This window comes from Marmota flaviventris, chromosome 14 (assembly GCF_047511675.1).
Source record: "Marmota flaviventris isolate mMarFla1 chromosome 14, mMarFla1.hap1, whole genome shotgun sequence".
In the NCBI taxonomy this organism is placed as follows: domain Eukaryota; kingdom Metazoa; phylum Chordata; class Mammalia; order Rodentia; family Sciuridae; genus Marmota; species Marmota flaviventris.
The window spans coordinates 58,552,986-58,574,222 of record NC_092511.1 but is presented as its reverse complement, the minus strand read 5'-3'; the positions used below and the strand labels follow the sequence as shown (position 1 = coordinate 58,574,222).

At 46.0% G+C, this 21,237-nt stretch overlaps 1 protein-coding gene and 1 pseudogene across 4 annotated transcripts; both read left to right on the top strand.

The window, feature by feature from the left end:
• Positions 1–873: 873 nt before the first annotated feature.
• Positions 874–20,917, top strand: Clec4f (C-type lectin domain family 4 member F). Of its 4 annotated transcripts, none has more exons than XM_027934573.2 (8): positions 874–985; positions 9,175–9,204; positions 10,070–10,177; positions 10,479–10,586; positions 13,797–14,600; positions 18,916–19,067; positions 19,956–20,074; positions 20,528–20,917. In XM_027934573.2, exons 1-8 carry the CDS (start codon positions 886–888, stop codon positions 20,679–20,681), a joined length of 1,575 nt encoding a protein of 524 aa, XP_027790374.2. In that variant the 5' UTR covers positions 874–885; the 3' UTR covers positions 20,682–20,917. The 4 variants fall into 4 exon arrangements, with proteins under 4 accessions (XP_027790374.2, XP_027790375.2, XP_071457789.1 ...); XM_071601688.1 differs by lacking the exon at positions 9,175–9,204 and adding an exon at positions 3,800–3,881 and having other exon boundaries at positions 908–985; XM_027934574.2 differs by lacking the exon at positions 9,175–9,204.
• LOC114091950 (14-3-3 protein theta pseudogene) lies at positions 2,511–3,205 on the top strand (annotated as a pseudogene).
• Positions 20,918–21,237: the final 320 nt, after the last annotated feature.

Here is a 21,237-nt window from a genome sequence, read left to right as displayed (position 1 = left end):
AAGGCTGGTCAGGTATCTATGTTGGTCCTGGTGTGAAGACACGGGCTGGGAAAACTAGACCATTTTTTTCTGGGAAAAAAAAGTTGAACCAGGAAATATCAAAGGGAATGAGGCAGCTAATGTGAAAGTTGGGCTGCAAGGCCCCAGTTAGAGAAGGCCATGGGGCCATCATGGGGCACCTACGGAAAGTGGCAATGAGCAGAAGCCATGAGAGAGAGAAAAAAGGTGAGCAGAAGCCATGAGAGAGAGAAAAAAGGTGAGCATAGAACGCCCGCCTTGCATGTGTGAGGCACTGAGTTCGATCCTCAGCACCACATAAAAATAAACAAAATAAAGATATTGTGTCCATGTATAACTAAAAAAATTTTAAAAATAAATAAATAAAGATATTGTGTCCAACTACAACTAAAAATAAAAAAAAATTTAAAAAGCTTAAAATATAAAAAGAAAAGAGGTGAAGCACATGAGGACTGTGTCTACCAGAGAGAAGGGAACGTTTAGCACAAGAGTTGCTAAGATATAGAGGCGAAGGACTCCCAGGGCAGACCCCCAGCTCTGCTTGCTCAGGTTCCTGGTGCTGCCTTACACCCATTCCTCCGGATCCTCCTGGGTTTCTGTGCACAATGGTTCCTGTGACAAGACTTTCCCCCTGCCCTCACTCATCACTTTTCCTTACAACTGTAAAAGCCTGAGTCAGCAAGGCTGTGTTTTTATCTGGGGCCTGCACCCCATCCCATAACCAGCAAGCACAATGTTGTGCTGTTCCTCTGCTGGTCTTGTGATCTTGGCTCCTCCCATACGTAGGGCTTGCTTCTCTGACAGTGAGGTCACCTGAACTTCTGCTTACAATGGGGCCTTGCCCAACAAGTCCCAACGGGCATTGTCATGACCCAGGCAGCTCCTCAGGTCTTAAACCCGACAATATTTGTTGTGAAATTCTGGGAATTTTTCTATTGTCACATAGAAAGTTGGGAGTCAGGGGCAGGTAAGAACTTTGTCTCATTCACTTGTGTTCTTATTTTATAATATTGATTTTTATTCTAATTCACCAAGCTAACAATGCTTGACGTACTGGTTCTCAAAGCTGTAGTAAAATATTCTCGAAGAACCTGTAGTTTTATATTTGAATATAAAAGAAAAGGAGAAAAAAAAATACTTGACTGACCCCTACTGACTAATCCTAACTCTTATGGACACGCACTCTAATATTTTATTTTTCTACTTTTTTACATTTTTGGCAGGGGTGGGGGGATACTGGGGATTGAACTCAGGGGTTCTCGGCCACTGAGCCACATCCCCAGCCCTATTTTGTGTTTTCTTTAGAGATGGGGTCTCATTGAGTTGCTTAGTGCCTCACTTTTGCTGAGGCTGGCTTTAAACTTGCGATCCTCCTGCCTTAGCCTCCAGAGCTATTAGGATTATAGGTATGCGCCACCTCACCCAGCTATACTTCCTTGATTTTTATCTAATCTTTGTTTTTCTTTGTTTCTTTTTCTCTTTCTTTTTTTCCTTTCTACCCCTTCTCATTTCTTTTCCTCATGTTGTATATAGACTGTGGTTTCTTTGTTTTTATTTTTCCAGTGCTTTGGAAGATACACTGTTATATGGGGTTTTTTGGGGTGTGGTTTGTCTAGTACTTATTTCTCTTCCCCTTACAGAGCATCTGGCTTCTGGGATTGCCAGCATCATCTCTAATATTGTCACCTGGTTGGAGCTGGGCCCTGGACTCAGGGTTTGTCCTCTACCTCCTTACAGACCCCACCTGTCCAGTGCTCCCGGAAGCCCCAGTAGACCTTCCTCTTAGATTTCAGACTCTCTTTTCCTTCTGCCTCTCCATTCCCACTCTAGACCTCCAGGTCTCCCCCCATCTGTCCTGTGGAAACTTCCTATTATCTTTTCTTTTTTCCTCCTCTTCCTCCTCCTCCTTTTCTTCCTTCTTCTTCTTTGTCATAGAATATATGACTCCATTTTTAGGGGAAAAACACAGTTTACCCAAATAATGATCAAATCAGTATGTTTTCAAAAGGGAATTTTTCTTATTCTATGAGAGCTTAAAACAAAAGGATTCCATAAGACTTCCTGAGGAAGATGCATAAACTGAGTCTTGGGAAAGGAGCAGGATTTAGACAGTGAGTGGGACGGGTTCGCAGGCAAGGAATCCAGGAGGGAACAGTGGGAAACTCAGATGCTTGAACCAGCGAGAGAAGCCCATATGGCTGGAGTATAGTGTGAGGTGGAGCAGGGGCAGGGCAGCTTGCTTTCACCTCATCTCGCACTATCAATATAGTTCATGCCTGTTGATGCTGACCTTGACACTGAAGAGTTTTTCAGGTTTTATTCACTGCAGTTATTCTTTCGGCTCTTTTCCATATCTTTGAGGGAAGTCACTATGTGCAGCCCACACTTAAAAAGTGGAGACTCACGCCCTGGCTGCTGATCTCTAAGAGGACTCCTCTGGATCTGGGTCAGGCCTGGTTGGCCCTTGTTCGCCTTGCCCTTGACCCTGGCCTGGTGCCCTGAAAAAGATAGAGCTGATCTAGAAGGCCAGGTTGGCTGAGCAGGCCTAGCACTGCAAAACATGTGGCCACTTGCCTGCAGGCTGTGACTGAGCAGGGCCTGAACTGTCTGATGGAGCGGATAGCCTGCTCTTAGTGGCCTATAAGAATGTGGGTAGGTGCCACAGGTTTCCCTGAAGGGTTATCTCCAGCATTCAGCAGAAAGCCTACCCTCTGACAGGGTGCAGCTGATGGAAGACTCACGAGAACGTGGAGTGGGAGGGGAAATCCATCAGCACCATGGACCTAGAATTATTGAATAAATATTTAATACAGAGAATAGGGTCTTAGACCCGAAAATGAAGGGAGGTTACTTCTGGTACCTTGCTCAGGTGGTGCTGCTGGAACACAAAAGACTGATAATTCCCGAGGAGCTTACCAAGATGCATTTCATATAAGCAAGAAAGAGATACAGCCCACACACCCATTCCACCTGGGGCTGGCTTTTAGCTTTTTTCTATTTTACCATGACATCTTTAGTAACCCAGAGCTTGCCTGCACATTGGCTAAAATGAGGCCTCAGCAGAATTTGATTTAATGAATGAAGACTCAGACAAATGTCACCCCCATCATGCAGTTGCTTAGAGACAACATCATGCACATCAGACAGTGCAGAAGAATGTGATGCCACAGAAGGGGCCGGAACCTAGATGCAAACAGGGTATCATCCTGCCTTCCGCTTGGAGAAACCTTTTTACACGTCTCCATTCCTTATTCCACTTGGACGTTCTCTATAGCAAAGAAACCCATTCATGTGCATGGAATCAATGGCTTAGCATCTTTTCACACTGATGTGTGGGGAATTCTCCATTCCTTGGTTTGTGTTTGTCTTGGCCTTATAGGGGTAAAGTTAAAACAGTATTAATATATTGATTTTATACAGACAGGAGTAAATTCCTAACTCTTATAAAGAAGACTAAAACTGTGCCTGGTATTTAAATAATCTGAACCAGTTGTGCAAGTGACTACATTTTGTATTACTATAAAGATATGAAAATATGATTTTTTAAAAAAATTTTCTAGTTGTTGATAGACCTTTATTTTGTTTCTTTATATGTGGTGCTGAAAATCAAACCCAGTGCCTCACACATGCAAGGCAAGTGAGCTACCGCTGAGCCACAGCCCCAAGCCTGCAAATGTGATTAATTTTAATTTTGGGGGGAGTACTAAAAATTAAACCTAGAGGCTCTTAACCACTGAGCTACATCTCCAGCCTCTCTTTTTAATTTTTTATTTTGAGACAGAATTTCACTGAGTTGCTAAGGCTGGTTTTGAACTTATGATCCTCCTCCTGCCTCATCCCCCCCCAAGCTGCTGGGATTACAGGTATGCGCTACGCTATCAAGCCCGGCTTGATTAATGGTAATTTAAAGAGTGTTCTACATAACTTCTTGATTTCTACATTCCTTCCCTTGTTCTCCTTTGGGGATTTCCTCTCAGTAACAAATTTTCCATGTTCTTACTGTTTTCCTTTTTACTAGGAATCTGAAAGTAGTAGATAGAATGGGAAAGTGCTTAGTGATTCTGGGCTAGGGGTCACAAATCGAAATGCCTCCTATATCACACATTACGTGGGTTATGTCTGCCTGTGACAATAGGGAGCTTCCCTAATCACTCTTTATATGCTGCTGTTTAAGTCGACAACTTCCCTCCCCAATAAATATTCACTTAACATCTCCTGCTTCTGTGGTTCTGGTATTCACTTTATTATATAATAGAAGTAGCCCGTTGCTGTCAGAATGGAAGCATTGTTTCTGGTAAATTAAAATGCCTGTCATTTCTTGTTTTGTTCCTCATATTTTTTATTGGTGCATTTTAGTCGTACACAATGATGGGACTCGTTGTTACATATTTGTATATACACATGATATGGCAATACAATTTGGCCAATATTTCCTCTTTCCTTCAATGCAAGTCATTTCCTAATACATTAGAAAGGGAAAATAAACACTAAGTTCAAATCTAACACATCAGTACTTTTCCATGCAGATTTATGCATATGTTAGAGGGTGCTCAATTTGTAAAATGATTGTTCTTTCGAGTTGGACTATTTTTTTGTGGTGCTAATCATTGACTGTAGTCCTAAAAAAGTCTATGAAAATGTCATGTTCTGTATAATAGCAGAGTAAGATAATGTTTTATAAAACAAAACAAATAAAAATACAGTGTTATAGTCTGCCTTCTAGATGGTGAAATAGCTACATAAATTATTTGAAATGTTTAAACTTGTTTACTTATTTATTTTATTTGTCAAGATTTATTGATTTATTCAAATATTAATTTAGATCAGAATGAATTTGTGTATATTTGTATTTTGGGTTATAATCCAACTCTATTTTCTTGCTCTCTTCCTGTCTTTGGCCCTGGGAGCTCTTTCAGTTGGTTCCTGTGTCCTTTTGATATTCTCTCACCATTGTTTTTTTTTTTTTGGGGGGGGGGGTTATTTTTTAAATACATGACAGCGGAATACATCACAATTCTTATTACACATATAGAACAGTTTTTCATACCTCTGTTTGTATATAAAGTATGTTCACATCAATTCATGTCTTCATACATATACTTTGGATAATGATGTCTATCACATGCCACCATCCTTGCTAATCCCCTGTCCCCTTCCTTTCCCTCCCACCCCTCTGCCCTATCTAGAATTCATCTATTCCTCCCATGCTCTCCCTCCCGACCCCACTATGATTAGCCTCCTTATATCAGAGAAAACATTTGGCATTTGTTTTTTAGGGATTGGCTAACTTCACTTAGCATTATCTTCTCCAATGCCATCCATTTACCTGCAAATGTCATGATTTTATTCTCTTTTATTGCTAAGTAAAATTCCATTGTGTATATATGCCACATTTTTTAATCCATTCATCCCCTGAAGGGCATCTAGGTTGGCTCTAGAGTTTAGCTATTGTGAATTGTGCTGCTATAAACATTGATGTGGCTGTCTCCCTGTAGTATGCTGTTTTTAAGTCCTTTGGGGATAGTCCGAGGAGAGGGATAGCTGGATCAAATGTCTCATCAGTGTTTTCTTTTTAAAACATTTCCTTAATTTCCAGTTACACAAGATGCTGCAAGCACATCTCGTGTATTTCCTGCCTGGGTCTTAGAATCTGCCATTTGTCCAGTGAGCCTGGTTTCCTTTAGAGGAGGATGATCTCAGAGCCCACCATCTTGCTGCTGATTGTGGTTGTTGCTATCAGGCTCTCATTGCTCAGCTGAGAGAGCTGGGTAATGCACAAGTGTGCACCCACTGGTTTTTGAAAAGGTCAATATGCATTATGTTGACAGGATATGAGAAGGGGCAAGAAGAGAAGCACGGAGAAGAGTTAGGAGACTATTTAAATTAAAGCCAGATGAGATGGTGGCTGCTTAAGGCCTGTGGATGGGAGGAGTTGCTATTGGGTTTGGGTGTGGTAGACAGGGTGCTCTGTGCCTCTGAAAACAGGTGCTCACGTTATTCTCTCTACCCTCTGTTCCGGCAGTCTCTGGTGTGGCTTTGGTGGCAGGCAGACTCTCCAGGAATGGTGACCTGGTAGCTCTGAGCCCACAAGCCCACACCTTTGCAAGAGAAGCTCAGAGGAAGGAGCTTCCCTTTGCGACTGTTTCAATAGAAACCTAGGATTGGGTTACATTCCATCCCAGAAGTAATGAGGAAGGTCAGGGAGACATGTTAGGTGGGTCAAGCCATGACTTTGTCCTTGGAGCTGCAGATTGGGGATGGTATGGACTGAGGATGGGAGGAGGATGGTTCTCAAGGCAAACCATAGGGACAATGCCTGAGCACAGAGCTGTGTCATTCCTCAGTTGCCTGGCCCTGGGTTTGCAGGCCTTTGCAGGCCTTGCTTGGGTTTTCCCATTACTAACTGCTGGATCTGGCCTTGGAACAACTCACCAACCCTGTGGTGTTAGGGGTTGATATGGAAAGTGAGATACCTCCCAGGATGTCTCTGAGCTACAGGTCTATAGCTCTAGTTGGTAAAGGAATGGATCGTCAAGAGCATGACCCTGTGACCTTCAGTAGGGGCAGGAAAAACAAATGCATGAGTGAGTCCAGCTGTGAAGTAGTTCTGGCAATCGAGTTTTCTCTACCCATTTGGGTTTTCTCTGGCTAGACAGCAGAGGACCCTCTCAGCAAGGACATAGCAACCTCCCAGGTTTTGTTCCCTGCTGGCAGATGGTGTTCTCATGGGAAATATAAAATTGGGACCCTGGAGTGGAGGTGGGAGGCAGCAGGAGGGTATGGGGACAGGAAATGCAGAGCAAGAGGAGGAGTCCTGCTGGTCATAATCTGGAGGACTATGTCCCTCTCCTGGTCCAGACTCCACCTTTCTGCTGAGCAAGGGATCCCCAAAGTTCTGCTTTCGAAGCCCTCTCATCTTCAGTGGCCCTTGGGGGAAAGAGTTCCTGAGTGGGACCAACCCGAGTATTTTGTGTGGGGAAATAGAAACCAGGACTGCCCGTTTCTTTCACCTCCATCCCCGGGGAGCCACCTCCAGCAGCTCCTTTCCCATGTGGAGAAAGGGCTTGGGGGACACTGCTGGGGCCCTGGAAGGGCTGCTGACTGGCCGAGAAACAGCAGTCCTGGGGTGACTTTCTATTTCCCCAGGTCAGCGTTCAACAGGCAGGAGGTCAAACAGAAGGCCAACAGGTGTACTCTGCAAGCCACACCGCTCCCTGCACGGTCCTACTGACACACGAGCACCAAACATAGCATTATGAACAGGGAGAGGGCAGCCACTCCCTCTCTACCTTGCAGATCAGCCATCCTTGGGCTACCTGCCCACTGAGTGGACAGGGGCCTCCATCACACAGCCTCCTCCTCGACCCGTGCTGCAATTCTAGCCCCTTTCTATGTGGCTTTTCCACCGATGGAGTTTGAAGTCATTTTAGTTAGTGCCTAGGGGCCTATGGGAGGCTGTCGCCAGGATTTGTGAAAAAGGCACAGGAAAGGGAAGTGGAGAGAGAGGATAAAAACAGGAAAACAACAATATGGGGAAGTAAGCAATTTGCAAATTTGTCATTGACAGCTTGCAAGAGTGGTGGCGATGGGAGACTGACTTGCACTAATACTACCATCTGAGGCAATGGGGAAAAGGGGAACCCAGGGACAAGAATCTGCCAGTATCCCCAGAACTGGCTCTTGGAGGGATGTCTTGACCAGCCAGTGGAGAATATTGGTTCTGTTGAAGTGACTATCCCTTAGTAGGGACAGGGACATCAGGCTTGCATAGGTCCATGGTGACATCCACTGGGATACTTCACTTCCCTTTCTTCTAGTTCTAGGCCCACCAAGGGGTAGGAACCTCCTGAAGCAGTAAACACGGCTAGAAGTTATACATCTCATGGAAAAGCAGCACACTGGGCCCAATTTGATTTGATTTCGACCCTAACTCCCTGAATTAGCACAGACCACACAGGTTTAGGGCTCTATCCCCCAAGACAGTCTCCACTTCCCATACCAGCAATGAATGGGGCTCCCAGGTGACCCCACACTTCTGCCTGGCTGACTACAAATTTGGGGATTCTCATGACACTCCCTCAGTTTTGATGGCTTACTAGACCAACTCACAGAACTCAGGAAAGCATTAGATTTCCTATTAGAGTTTATTGCAAAGGGTACCATCAGCCAAATGAAGAGGGCATAAGGCAAGGTCCAGAGGGGTCCCAAAACATGACAGCCTCTGTCTCCATGGAGTCAGGTGGGACATCCCAGAACATGGGATGTCCAGCCCAGAGACACTCCTTGAGTTTTGTTCAAGAGTTTGTAAAACCCCATCTCCAGTTTCTCTCCCCTACCAGGATGTCTGAGAGGAGGGAGTGGGGATGAGTTTCTGAAAGTTCTCCCTGCTAATGGTGGGTCTTTAGTGCACCAACCATCCTGAAACTCCCTAGTGTACCTGAGCCAGTCATTAACATAAACTCAGGTGTGGTCATTAGGTATGACAAAAGGCACTCCCATCACTCAGCAAATAGAGTTTCAGGAGCTCTGTGCCAGGACCTAGGACAAAGACCAAATATATATTTCAAATCATCTCAGCTTCTTTCCTGTAATCAGGTTTTAAGGTACCAAGTGGGCAGTGAGTCACCCCATCCCTTCCCTTAACCTGCAGCTCCCTGCCACATGGACCCTGCAGTCTTCCATCACCTGACCTCCTTTTACTTTAGAGGGACTGGGGTGGGACTAAGGACTAGCCACAGTTGCAAGAATGCTTTCTCTGCAGAACTGAGACACCTCTACCCTCTTCCCAAGCAGCCAGTTTCAGCCCCCAGAGAAGAGAACAGGTGTATTTGTGACTTTGAGGCAGAGGCTGGAGTTTGGGGCACTAAAGGAGGAGGTGCCAATGGGAAGAGGAAGAGGACAGGGCCCGGGCTGATGGACTCCTGGAAGCCTGATGGGAGGGGCTGTGCTGGGCTGGGTTTCTGCAGAGTCAGTAGGGAGGGCTTTGAATGTGATCATGACCTTTCCAGGAGCATATAAGTCTGGGGTATTTCCGTTTTGCTCCCACTGTTACTGGCTTGCTGGTTACTTGGTCTTTGTCCTGGGTCCTGCTCCTAGCGGGAGCAGCAGGGCTGAAGGACGCAGAGATGGAAAGTGACACGGTCCACTTCTGCACAGATAACCAGCGTGTCTCCCTGCATCCCCGAGGTGAGAAAACTTTGGGATTAGCCCGCCTGTCTCCCAGCCCTCTGAGCTCTTCCTTAGCAAGTCAGAGCACAGATCATTGCTGTCTTGGCCTACACAATAAGCAGGTAAGGGCAGAATGTGGGTCACGTAGAGGATAGGGCACCTCTTGGTCTCTGCATGAAGTCTCCCTAGACCTCTTTTGTTGAGGATGGCAAGGAAAAGGGGTTGCACTTTGAATTTAGTCGGACCTGGTTTTGAACCCCAGTTCTGTACATGGGCGGACCTGTAAGCCTCTGGGGGCTCTGGGCTGGTTTCTAGCCACTGTCAGTGTGTTTCCTTGGGCACATTTTGTCTCTAATCACAGTCCCATACCCATGGTGGCATTCTAACCCCAGTAGCAGAGGCTCCAGGACTGTTGCATGTCAGTGTGTGGGGAGGCAGCAGTGTGGCCCCAAAGGGCTCTGGCTCTTGCTCTGGTCAGGATTCATGAGCAAGACTGGCCCGGGGAGTCCAAGGGCTCTGGCTCTGTCCTTCCTCTTTTCCCCTCTCCCTCCCTTTTCTCCTTTCTTCTTTCACTCAAATCACACTTTCCTTGCTCTCCCCTCTGTGCCAGGTTCTGTGCCCCTGGTGCCACTGCAGCCTCCTTGGGATTCTGAGCACTGGGGTCTCAGCAGCATGCCTTTCCTGGTGTTGCTCCCATACCCCATGATGAGCTCTGGCAAATGTCCCAAGTGCTTCCCTTTCCTTCGGCAGCCACCTGGGTGATAAACATGATGGGTTTTCCATCCCCACTAGATAGACCCGGAGCTTGGGTCAGAGAGACTGCCTCTGTCCCTGCGGGCATGGAACCCTCTCATCCTGGACCACCCTGGCTTCTCCTTTGCAGAGGTGGATTCTGAGACAGTGGCTCCGGCAGCCCCCAGGATGTCAAGGCTTGTTGTGGCCACCCTGGCTGTGATCCTGGTCTCCTCTCTTGTGGCTCTCTTTGTTGTGGGTAAGTTTTCAGGTGACCCGAAACCCACTGACTCTTTCCTTCCTGTGTGAAGGTTCCAGGGGACCCAGATGTACATTCTCTGCTCCCAGAAGGGCCATTTCACTACCAACCCGGCCCAGACCACAGCTTTCCTGGCAGTAGAGACCACTGGGAGCCTCCCAGAACTGAGGCCCATGAAGGAAATTCTGAGAGTGTCCTTGGTGCCATCTCCATCTTTCTGGAATTCTAATTGGTGTAGGTCAGCCTATTCTCCAGGGTCAGTGCTGGGGATAGCACTGACCCAGTTAATGGGGTGTCTCAGCTCTCCAGTCCCGAAGCCCTGCACCGGGGGATCATCCTTCCTTCCAAGAGTTTAAAGCCATGTTTCCGGGAGACAACACTACTGGCCAGTCACCTGTGGAGCCCCACAGTGAGTAGCCATGGTGGGGTAGGGGCTGGGAGGGAACTGGGACACTTGGAAGCTTAGACCCTGGGACTAGCTTCTCCTCTGAAACCTCCAGGTCTCTGAATAGGTTCCATCTTCCTTAGAAAGATTCTAAAATTTTTCAAATTCATCATTCAGCCCCAGAGTGTAACTGTTGGCCCTTTGTGATCTCCTCCTCACACCTATCCCAGACAATCACTGATCTGATTCCTGTAACTGAAGATTAGTTTGCTTTTTCTAGCATTTTATATAAAAGGGGACATGACATATGCACTCATTTTTAATTCTTTACTGGTCATGTAATTTGCAAATATTTTCTCTGCATCTATGACTTGCTTTTTTATTCTCTGAACAAGATTGTATTGTGTGTGTGTGTGTGTGTGTGTGTGTGTGTGGTGCTGGGGATTGAACCCAGGGCCACGTGCAAGTGAGGCAAGCACTATACCAGTTGAGTTATATCCTCAGCCCAAGATTGTAATTCTGATAGCCCTATTTATTTATTGGTGCTGGGGATTAAACCCAGGGCCTTGTGCATGCTAAGCATATGTTTACCACTGAGCCATACCCTCAGCCTCTCTCCCTCTCTTTCTCTCTCTCCCTCTTTCTTTCCTGTAATGGACCATGCTTTTGGTCTTTTTTTTTTATTTTTAGGTGCCAATGGACCTTTGTTTTATTTATTTATATATGGTGCTGGGAATCGAACTCACTGCCTCACACATGCTAGGCAAGTGCGCTACCACTGAGCCCTAGCCCCAGCCCATGCTTTTGGTTTTGTTTCTGATCAATCTTTGCATAACTTAAGGCCACAAAGATGTTCTCTGTTTTCTCCTGGAAATTTTATAGCTTTTGTTTTGTTTTTGCATATGGCATTTGTCTCAGCACTATTTTTTAAAAGCATTATCCTCTAAGAATTACCTTTTCATCTTTGCTGACAATCATCTGTCCATATCTGTGTGGTGGTACTTTTGAAGTCTCCATTCTGTTGCACTGATCTATCTTTTTTTTGTTTGCTTGTTTGTTTTGTGGTGCTGGGGATTGAACCAGGGCCTTGTGCATGTGAGGCAAGCACTCTACCAACTGAGCTATATCCCCAGCACTGATCTATCTTTTTTTTTTTTTTTTTTGAGAGAGAGAGAGAGAGAGAGAGAATTTTTTAGTATTTATTTTATGTGGTGCTGAGGATCGAACCCAGCGCACTGCGCATGCCAGGCGAGCACGTTTCGGCTTGAGCCACATCCCCAGCCCGATCTATCTATCTTTATAAGACAGAATATTTGACTGGGCTTCAAAGGCCATCTGCTGAGGCCTCACACACCCACCTAGACAGAGCATGAGGAATAGTACACGAATATTCCAGAAACAGTCCCTGCCTTCTTGGGTTCTTCCCCCTATTTTTTTCTTCCCTCTATTTTTGGGGGAGGCTAAAATCAGGAGGCAACCAGAAATGTCTGAGATTAGGTCCTAGTTGATGAGGTGAGCCAAGAATGCAAGCAGGCCCAAGGCAGGGGCTAGTGGGGCTGGTAGGAAGACCCCCCAGATTAAAGAGGCTGCCGAGTCTCTAGGAATTACCCCGACAACAAAGGCCTGCCTTCCTTCCTTCCTTCCTTCCTTCCTTCTTTCCTTCCTTCCTTCTTTCCTTCCTTCCCTATGTTAGGCAAGTACCCTACCACTAAGCTACACCCCCCAACTCTTCTTATTTTATTTTGAGTCGGGGGTTCCACTAAATTGCCCTGGCTAGCCTTGAGTTTTTGATTGTCCTGCCTCAGTCTTCAGAGTGGCTGAGATTAGAAGTGTGCGCCATCACACCAGACTTGACAAAGGCCTTTACTCAGGTCTCCCACATCCTCAAACTTTTCTGTAGGCCCCTTTCCCTATGTAATATTGAAGTTCCAGCCGTTTGAAAGGACATTTCAATGTAGATCCGTTGTTATCAAAGGGCGTGGCACTCCTCCATTCTGGCCTTGTAAACTGAACGGTGTGCTTCCTCCTGAGATACTTATCTCCCCGCACCCGCCCAAATTTGTGATCATAAAATGTGTATTTGTGGTCTACAGAGTGTTTAGGAAGTAACAAGGGCAAATCAAGGGACTTCATGCTTAGCGTACAGATACACCATAGGACCAAACACGGGCTTTCCTCATACCTATTTTTTTTTTTTTTTATAATGACCCATCTATGGTGAAATTTCAGTAGAATTAAACTTCAACAGCTTTAAAGGATATAATTAGTTACTTTCAAGTTAAGCAATTATTATGGCAAAAATAATTCAAACTTTACTGCCTGGCTCTGGGTGATCTACTTGTAGGCAGGTATTTCAATCCCCCAACCCCTTGTTCATGTGTGATAGCTAGGTTGGTATTCATTTTTTAAAAAAAATTTGTTCTAATTAGTTATACATAATGGTAGAATACATTTTGACACATCATACATAGATGAAGAATAAATTCTCATTCTTCTGGTTTTACATGATGTAGAATCAAACCAGTCATGTAGTCATATATGCACATAGGATAATAATGTTTAATTTATTGTACCATCGTTTCTACTACCATACTTCCTCCCCTCCCTTCACTCCCCTCTGTGTAATCCAAAGTACCTATATTCTTCCCTAGCACCCCCCATTGTGAGTTAGCATCTGCATATCAGAGAAAACATTCAGCCTTTTGTTCTTTGGGATTGGCTTATTTCACTTAGCATGATATTCTCCAGCTCCACCCATTTACCAGCAAATGCTATAATTTCATTCTTCTTTAAGGCTGAGTAATACTCAATTGTGTATATGTACCACAATTTCTTTAATCATCAATCTGTTGAAGGGCACCTAGGTTGGTTCTATTGTGAATTCAGCTGCTATAAACATTGATATGACTGCATCACTATAGTATGCTGATTTTAAGTCCTTTGGGTATAAACCAAGGAGTGGGTTAGCTGGCTCAAATGGTAGTTCCATTCCAAGTTTTCTGAGGAATTTCCATGATGCTTTGGTCTTCATTTATTTATATTTCTGGTCCACATCCTCAGGTGGCCCATCCCCAGGGTCTGGGTGGCTGCAGTGTCCTGCAGGCTGCCTGAAAGGGATGCAGGGCTGTATCATGGACATTGCCCTTGGATCTTTTAAAAGCATTCTGATGGGCACATTTGATCTTCCCTACATAATGGGCCTCTGGCTGCCTTCTCTGATTCTTCCTCCCCCAGATCATCATTATTTTGACAGCATAGCAGGAATGCAAGAGGTGATCCAGATGTTCAGAGGGCATATGGAAAATTCCTACACTTGGCATGAAGAGATCCAGATGTTGAAGTACAGAGTGGACAATGTCAGTTCTCAGATCCAGACACTTGGCAGTCATCTGGGAGATGCCAGGGCTGACATCCAGATGGTAAGAGGTGCTCTTAAGGCCGCCAATACCTTGAGCTCGCAGACCCAGACATTAAACAGCTCCATGGAGAGGGCCAATAGCGAGATTGAGAGGCTGAAGGGAAGTCTACAAGATGCAAATGCTCTAAACACCCAGGCCCAGATCTTTCTGCAGGGCAGTTTAGACAACACCAGTGCTGAGATACAGGTGCTGAGAGGTCATTTGGAAAGGGCAGATGATGACAGTTCCGTGTTAAAAAGAGAGTTGGAAACTGCCACTGCCCAGATCCAAATAGCAAGTGGCCATCTGGAACAGACGGATGCTCAGATCCAAGAGCTAAAATCAGAGCTGGAAAATGCCAGTACTTTAAATTTCCAGATTCAGGTGTTAAATGGTCAGTTGAAAAATGCCAGCAGAGAGATACAGACCCTAAAAGAAGGAATGAAGGGTGCTGAAGCCTTAAGTTCCCAGACTCAGATGTTAGAGAGCAATTTGCTGAAGGCCAAGGCTGAGATGCAGAGGTTAAAAGAGGATTTGGAGAACACCAAGAATCTAACTGCAAAAATCCAGGAGGGTCAGAGTCGCCTGGGGAACCTCTCTGCAACCACTGCTTCACAGGAGCAGCTACAGAGCACCCAAAGTAAGTGAGAGGGAGGGGTCTGGTGGGGCAGGTCAGTGTCTTGGGTGGGAATGGTGGGTTGCTCACCTCCTCCAAGTTTTGCTTTCCTCTTCTTTAAAGTGGGGATGGTAATATGTGGTTTACAATGAGGATCCAATGAGTTAACACATGGCAATATTTGTGCACTCATCTGACATTTTTTTTTCTTCTTTTTGGTACCAGGGATTAAACTCAGGGGCTCTTTACCACTGAGCCACATCCCCAGCTCTTTTCAATTTCTAGTTTTTGAGACAGAGTCTTGCTAAGTTGTTTAGGGCTTTGCTAAGTTGCTAAGGGTAGCTCTGAACTTGTGATGCTCCTGCCTCAGCCTCCAAAGCTGCTGGGATTACAGGTGTGCAATACCATACCTGGCTCATCTGACATTTTATTGAGGCCCTATTAAGTGTCAGGTATGAAGATGAATAAGACCTGCTATGTATCTTTGACAAGCTTTTAGACAAGGAGGGCCAAGCTGCATGAAAGATACACAGACATGTATAAGAGGTGAGAAGTGAGAAACAGGTACTGGGAGCTGGGGTGAAGGAGGAGAAGAAAGAAGCAAGAAGGAACCTTCTGAGGGTTATGTGTGGGGAGACATCTTTTGTGGGAAAGGATCAGAGGATCCTGTGTTGAGATGATGGCCTTTGAACTGAGTCCTAAAAGACTAATAGTATTTGCCAAGAAAATCAGGTAAGAAAGCAGCACACAGCCATAGAGCTGTGAAATTGATATTCTGGAAACTTCAGTTACTTTGACTAACCTGTGGGAAAGAGGGAAACTTTATGAGGTGCAGGTGGAAAAGGCAGCAAGTATGGACTAGAGCAGTGACTTTCACGCTGCTTTGAATGTAACCATGACATGAAATTCATTTTACATTGTAACAGCATCAATAGGCATACCCACGCACTTCAAAAAGCAAATGTTTTATTGCATCTGGTGCTCTCAGATATTTTATAATCTATTCTTTATTAAAAAAGCTTGTCATGACTCACTAATGGGTCAGTGAATACAGTCCAGAAAACAGCACTAGCTGGGTATGGTGACACACCTGTAATCCTAAGTACCAAGGACACCGAGGCAGGAGGATTGCAGGTTCAAGCCCAGCCTGGGAAACTTAGCAAGACCTTGTCTCAAAATAAAATTAAAAGGACTGGGGCTGTAGTTCAGTGATAGAGCGCTTACCTAGCATGCACAAGATCCTGAGTTCAATCTCCAGTATCAGGGAAAACAAAGAAGAAAAGAAAAACACTGAACCATGAGGGAAGGAAGTAGCCTGGGAGACACAGCCTGGACAGGGAAGGCCTCTGAGCTTGGGTTTCCTCTCTTTTGGGGAATGAAGAATTACAGAAGGGCTGCATCTCTAGGAGGAGGCTCCTAGAGGTGGAAAATAAAAAAGGAAGGGGACCAGGGAGATTTTTCATGCTGGTCTGGGATGCTATGGGGGATCAAGGATGTCACCTAGAGCTTGTCTGAAATCCAAGACAGAAACCTGGGATACAGCCATAGGGATATAGTCATAGTCATTGGGGGCCCTGGGTATGTTGGCTTTGGTTGCAGCAGTGGGGGTGAGGGAGTTTGCATGGGACAGAAGTCACCATGAGAAGAGGGCTGAGGATGGAAATAAGAAGCCAACCTTCAGGTGGCAAGAAGACAAAGAGGTTCTTCTTTCTAAAGAAGAGCAACATATGCAATATAGAGGTGGTGGCAAATATTGTAAAAATAGAGATGAGAAAATAACGGCTGTGTTTTCATGAGCATTTCTGTAATTTCCATGTGAACCCACTGGCAAACTTCCTTGAGAGTTTTTTATTTATTTAAAAAATTTTTTTTCTTTTCTAGATTTGGATAGGCTTGATGGGCAGGTGAGAGAAAGGAAGCAACAAAGAAGAGGAGGCCAGGGATAGAGAGGGAAATGAAATGCACAGGCTGGGGCAAAACCTGCCCCTCTGAGGCTGGGTGTGTGGAAGGCGTGGTTCATCTTGGTCTGGAGATGTGGGAACAGGAAACAGAGGGGCTGGTACTCAGTCCTGCCTCTTTCTGGCTAGAGTGGGAGGAGTTTGCTAAGGGGGAGGGGTCTGGAGGAGCTGGGAGAGAAGGTCTGGTTGAAGCAGCTGCTGAAGAGATGGGCTGACAAGGGAGGCGTGGCAGGCAGCCCCCAGGGCCTGCTCTGCTCCATCTGGTTCTGGTGTGGGGGCCGGCAGCCTTCCCTTCTTCATGATTCTTCTAGGTCTTGCTCTCCTCCTCACTCCCCCATGGTCTTTGACTGTTGTAGCAGAGATCCGTCTTCTCCACTTTGGGAACACACTGTGGAGAATCACTCAAGGAGCTTAAAGACTAAGCTCTGGAACTGACTTTTTTTTTTTGGAGGTGGCAGGGTCCTGGATGCAGTCTGGGGACCACAACTTTACAAAAAGCTCCCTACGTGGTTCTAATAGCAGTCAGACTGAGAAGCATTAATTAGAATTTTTCTTAAAGGGCCACTTTTTTTCCCTTAATGGTAGACATTTTAGTCTTCTGGGTTGTCCATTCTGTTGCTGAGGGATAAAGCAGTGGAAGATAATATATAAATTAATGGGCATGGCTGTGTGCCAATCAACCTTTCTGTAAAGAGACTGGCTGGTGGGCTTCAGTTTGCCAATCTTTGGTTTAGGCTGAGTTCTCATTCCTTGGAGAACATGAGAATTACCTGGAGGGCTCGCCTACTTGTAGATTGTTAAAACACAATTTCAGATTGAGCAGGGCTGGCTGGGGTGGGCCTGAGAATGTGCATTTCAACTCTGTTCCCAGACAATGCTGATGTTGCCAGTGTGGGACTACATTTTGAAGAGAACTCCTATTGCACACACTCACCATCTTTTTGAGATCTTTGCCCTTACATTATAAATGATGTTTCTGCTTGGTTCAAAGTGTCTTCTTCCTATTGCCTCCACCAGGTTGGAATTTTATATATATATGTTATAGTTCGACACGATACCTTTATTTAATTAATTTATTTTTATATGGTGCTGAGGATCGAACCCAGTGCTTCTCACATTCGAGGCAAGTGCTCTACCCACTGAACCACAATCCCAGCCCCAGGTTGGAATTTTTTGTAGTACAAATCTGAGCATGTTAGGATCCTTCTTAAAACCTTTCTCTGATTTCCATTACTCATAGAGAAAAAATCCAAATGCTTTACATGATGTTTTAAGTTGAGTGCTGGTGAATCTGTCCAAGTTTATCTCCCATCCTTTATACATTGACCACAAGTCATCTGCTCAGCTTATTTGGTATCTTCGACAGGCCAGGCATACTATGTCATTGCGTGCCTTTATGCTTTGATGCCTACTCTTTCCCATGTCTGAAATGTTCTCCTGGACACTGAACTTCTGAAAAACTCCTCTTCAATCTCTCAAGACTTATATTGAGTGACATCTCACTGAGGATGCCCCTCTGGAGCCACACCTCCCTCCCAGGTGAAATGAACCATATCCTCTGTTCTAACATGCACATGGTTTTAATCAACACCTTCTCTCTTTTCATTTATTAGACTCTAAGTTCTTCAAGGGCATCATCAATCATGTCTTACTGATCTTGTATAACAGCCCCTGGCTCAGAGAAGTTTAGGAATGTTTAATAATGAATGTTGAACACAAGAATAAATAGAGAGTAAGTGAGCCTGTGAAGCTCTATTCACACTGCTGTGGTATAGATAATGTCAGAGATCAGGTGTCATGGCAGGGAGAGATGAAAGAGCTGAGCTCACAGGAGCAGCTCTCAGAGGTTGGGGATTATGAGGTCTGGCAGACTAGGTAACGATAAGTTCCCAGGATGGCCATGGGTGTGGGCAGCTGAAGGATGGAGATGAAGGGCCAGCAGATGTCAGCAGGGAGGAAGGGCAAAAGGGAGGTGGCACCAGGTGACTACTCTTAAATAGTGGAAATGAAGGAGGCTCTGAGATGACTGTAAAATCTTCCAGGAATTGGAGTGGACTGTCAGGTGCTAGCAGTGAATTGAGACAGAGGCAGTATAGCCCCAAAGCAGGGGTCTGGGAAGACAGTGTCGACTGAGTAGAGCTGAGCCTCCCAGGAGGGGCTGAGACACCTGGGCATGGGGCAGGGGGCGCTTTGCTTCCAGGAGGAGTGAGTAGTGGATTGGTGGTGCAGCCTCCCAGGCCTTGATCCAGGAGCACTGAGCATCAGAAATTCTCTGGGCATTTGAAACTCAGTGGTTGGCCCCAGGAGAGTGCAGAAGGCCAGCATTGGGACATCCACCATTTGCTCATGGTTCTCTCTCTCTTCCCCAACCTTTGATCTAGATCAACTACTCCAGCTGATCCTGCAAGGCTGGAAAGCCTATGAGAAAAACTTGTATTACTTTTCTCACGTCAAGAAGTCTTGGCATGAGGCTGAGCGGTCCTGTGTGTCCAAGGGAGCCCACCTGGCATCAGTGACCTCTCAGGAAGAGCAGGTCAGAGCTGCAGGTGGGGGTGGCTAATGGAGTCGGTGTGTGGAAGGGTCTAGGGTGCTTTGGCCTCTTCCCTATCAGCACTGCATTGGAGATCTCTGTGTCTCCTCTGTCAGGTAGAGAGCAAATATTTATTGAGTTCAGATGAGTACCTTGACCTGGAGGTAGAAGAACTGATAGCAAAAGTCCATATTCTCAGTGAACAAGGGAGACACCCAGGACCAGCAGATGTCATCAGGGAGGACGGGCAAAGGGAGGAGGCACAAGGTGATTGCTCTTAAATAGTGGGAATATGTCCCTCCCCCATGCCCTCTATTTCCTGTTAGGCTTCCTTTCCAGTCATCAGTCCTGATTAATGTCAGCTAACTCAGTGGTGGTGGAGGGCTCATGAGCGGGAGACCCAAAGCTCCCTGGGGAGACCAGACACCACTTATAAGTCTAGAACCACCAAATGATAATATGGTCCCAGGAAGCCCACCTGCTGAGCGTCCTTTTCAGAATTTGCTTGGATATTAACAAAGGACTACAACAGGTTTGATCCAGTTAGGAGTATAGAACTCTCCACTCCTGTGGCTCTCTTGAGACTGTTGTTATAGGACTGTTGAGGGACATGCTACTTTGTAAAACACATCTCCTTAATATGGACAGAATGTTTTTGTCCAAATAAAGCCATACCCCTCAAGGTCAAGGACCTAATAGGGACAGTCAATATGGAAGATGCTGGACTTCCCTGAGGGAAGTCCTGAACAAGTCCTGGGTTCTGAGCAAGCCACAGAAGGTGCAGGGAGGGCTCTCCAGGTGGGCTACATGCCCTGGGACCAGGGAAGGGAAAGCCTGGAGAACCAGCTCCTCATGTGCAGGGTCAAACACAACCCTGCCTCTTCTCCACAGGCATTCCTGGTACAGTTCACAAGTAACTCCTACCACTGGATTGGCCTCACTGACATGGGCATGGAGGGCACCTGGCGCTGGGCAGATGGGACACAGTTCAATAATGCTGGGAGCAAGGCGTGAGTACAGCTGCTGTGTGGTGTGTGGTATGTGATGTGTATGTGGTATGGCTGAGTGATGCCCACAGAGGGGTATCAGGAGGATAGGTCCTGGGACTGGCAGGTAGCCTGTGAGTGTTCTTCTTGGCTTTTCTTTTTTTGTTTTGTTTTGTTTGCTTCCTATCCTATGCCCTACTCAGGCCTGGTCCCAAGAGACTCTTTCCCCTATTAGAAGGCATCTAAGTGTGCATTCTGGGGTGAGGGCTGGCAAAATCACAGGCTGTCCCTCCCTGACTGAATCCTCAGTAACTAAGGGGGGAACCTCAGCAGAGCCACCTTCAGGGTACCTCTGTCCCCAGTCCTGTCTTTACCCTAGACCTCTAGAGGGTGAGGGGCTGGTATCAGTTCCTCATGCCACTTCAGGAGGAAGGGACACTTGCTTTATCTGACACAATAAAGCCCTATTGCTTCCAGGTTTTGGGACAGAAATCAGCCAGACAACTGGAGGCACAAGAATGGGCAGACTGAAGACTGCGTCCATCTTCGCAGCTTGTGGAATGACATGAACTGCAATAGCCCCTATCACTGGGTCTGCAAGAAGCCCATGGGCCAGCAGGTGGCAGGCTAGAGCTGAGGGAGCGTCCCAGCTGCTGTGGCACCTGAAGGGCCTCTGAATTCAGTCTGTTCCCTAGGTCTTCCTTTGGCCTTTGTGTTTCCTGCCATGTCCTTTCACTTAACCCTTTCTAGCTTGGTTACGTCATAAGATCCAGCAGGATCAATGGCTCCTCAAAGGGAGAGCCTTGATGTACCTTTGTATTCCCTCAGTCACCAGCCTAGGCTGCCAATAAAGACTCCCTGAATGAATGGAAGTTCTGTGTTTGCTTGTCCCTGTGACAGCCACCGCACTTTCTCCCTAGATTGACCCTCCTTTCCTTTATGTTCCTTCTGTCCCAAATAAACATACCCTCATTTAAGGGTTTTACAGCTTGTAACTTTTAGCTACTTTGTCGAAAGCAGCAGATGTTGGATACAACCTACAGAGACTTCAGAAAGAGTCCAAAGTCCCAGGAAGTTCCAGCCTTCCAGTTGTTCCTTCGGTTTCCTTTGGGTACAGATGGGATTGGAACTGGATGTTTTCCCAGCCCTTTAAGTCACTCCAAAGACCTGGGATAAAACCAGCTTGG

Bases quoted from the DNA above. Each gene is read 5' to 3' on its own strand.
- Clec4f (XM_027934573.2), top strand. From the start codon at position 886: ATGACCCAGGCAGCTCCTCAGGTCTTAAACCCGACAATATTTGTTGTG. The intron at 9,205-10,069 runs GTGAGAAAACTT...TCTCCTTTGCAG, and splicing joins TGTCTCCCTGCATCCCCGAG to AGGTGGATTCTGAGACAGTG. The intron at 20,075-20,527 runs GTGAGTACAGCT...TATTGCTTCCAG, and splicing joins AATAATGCTGGGAGCAAGGC to GTTTTGGGACAGAAATCAGC.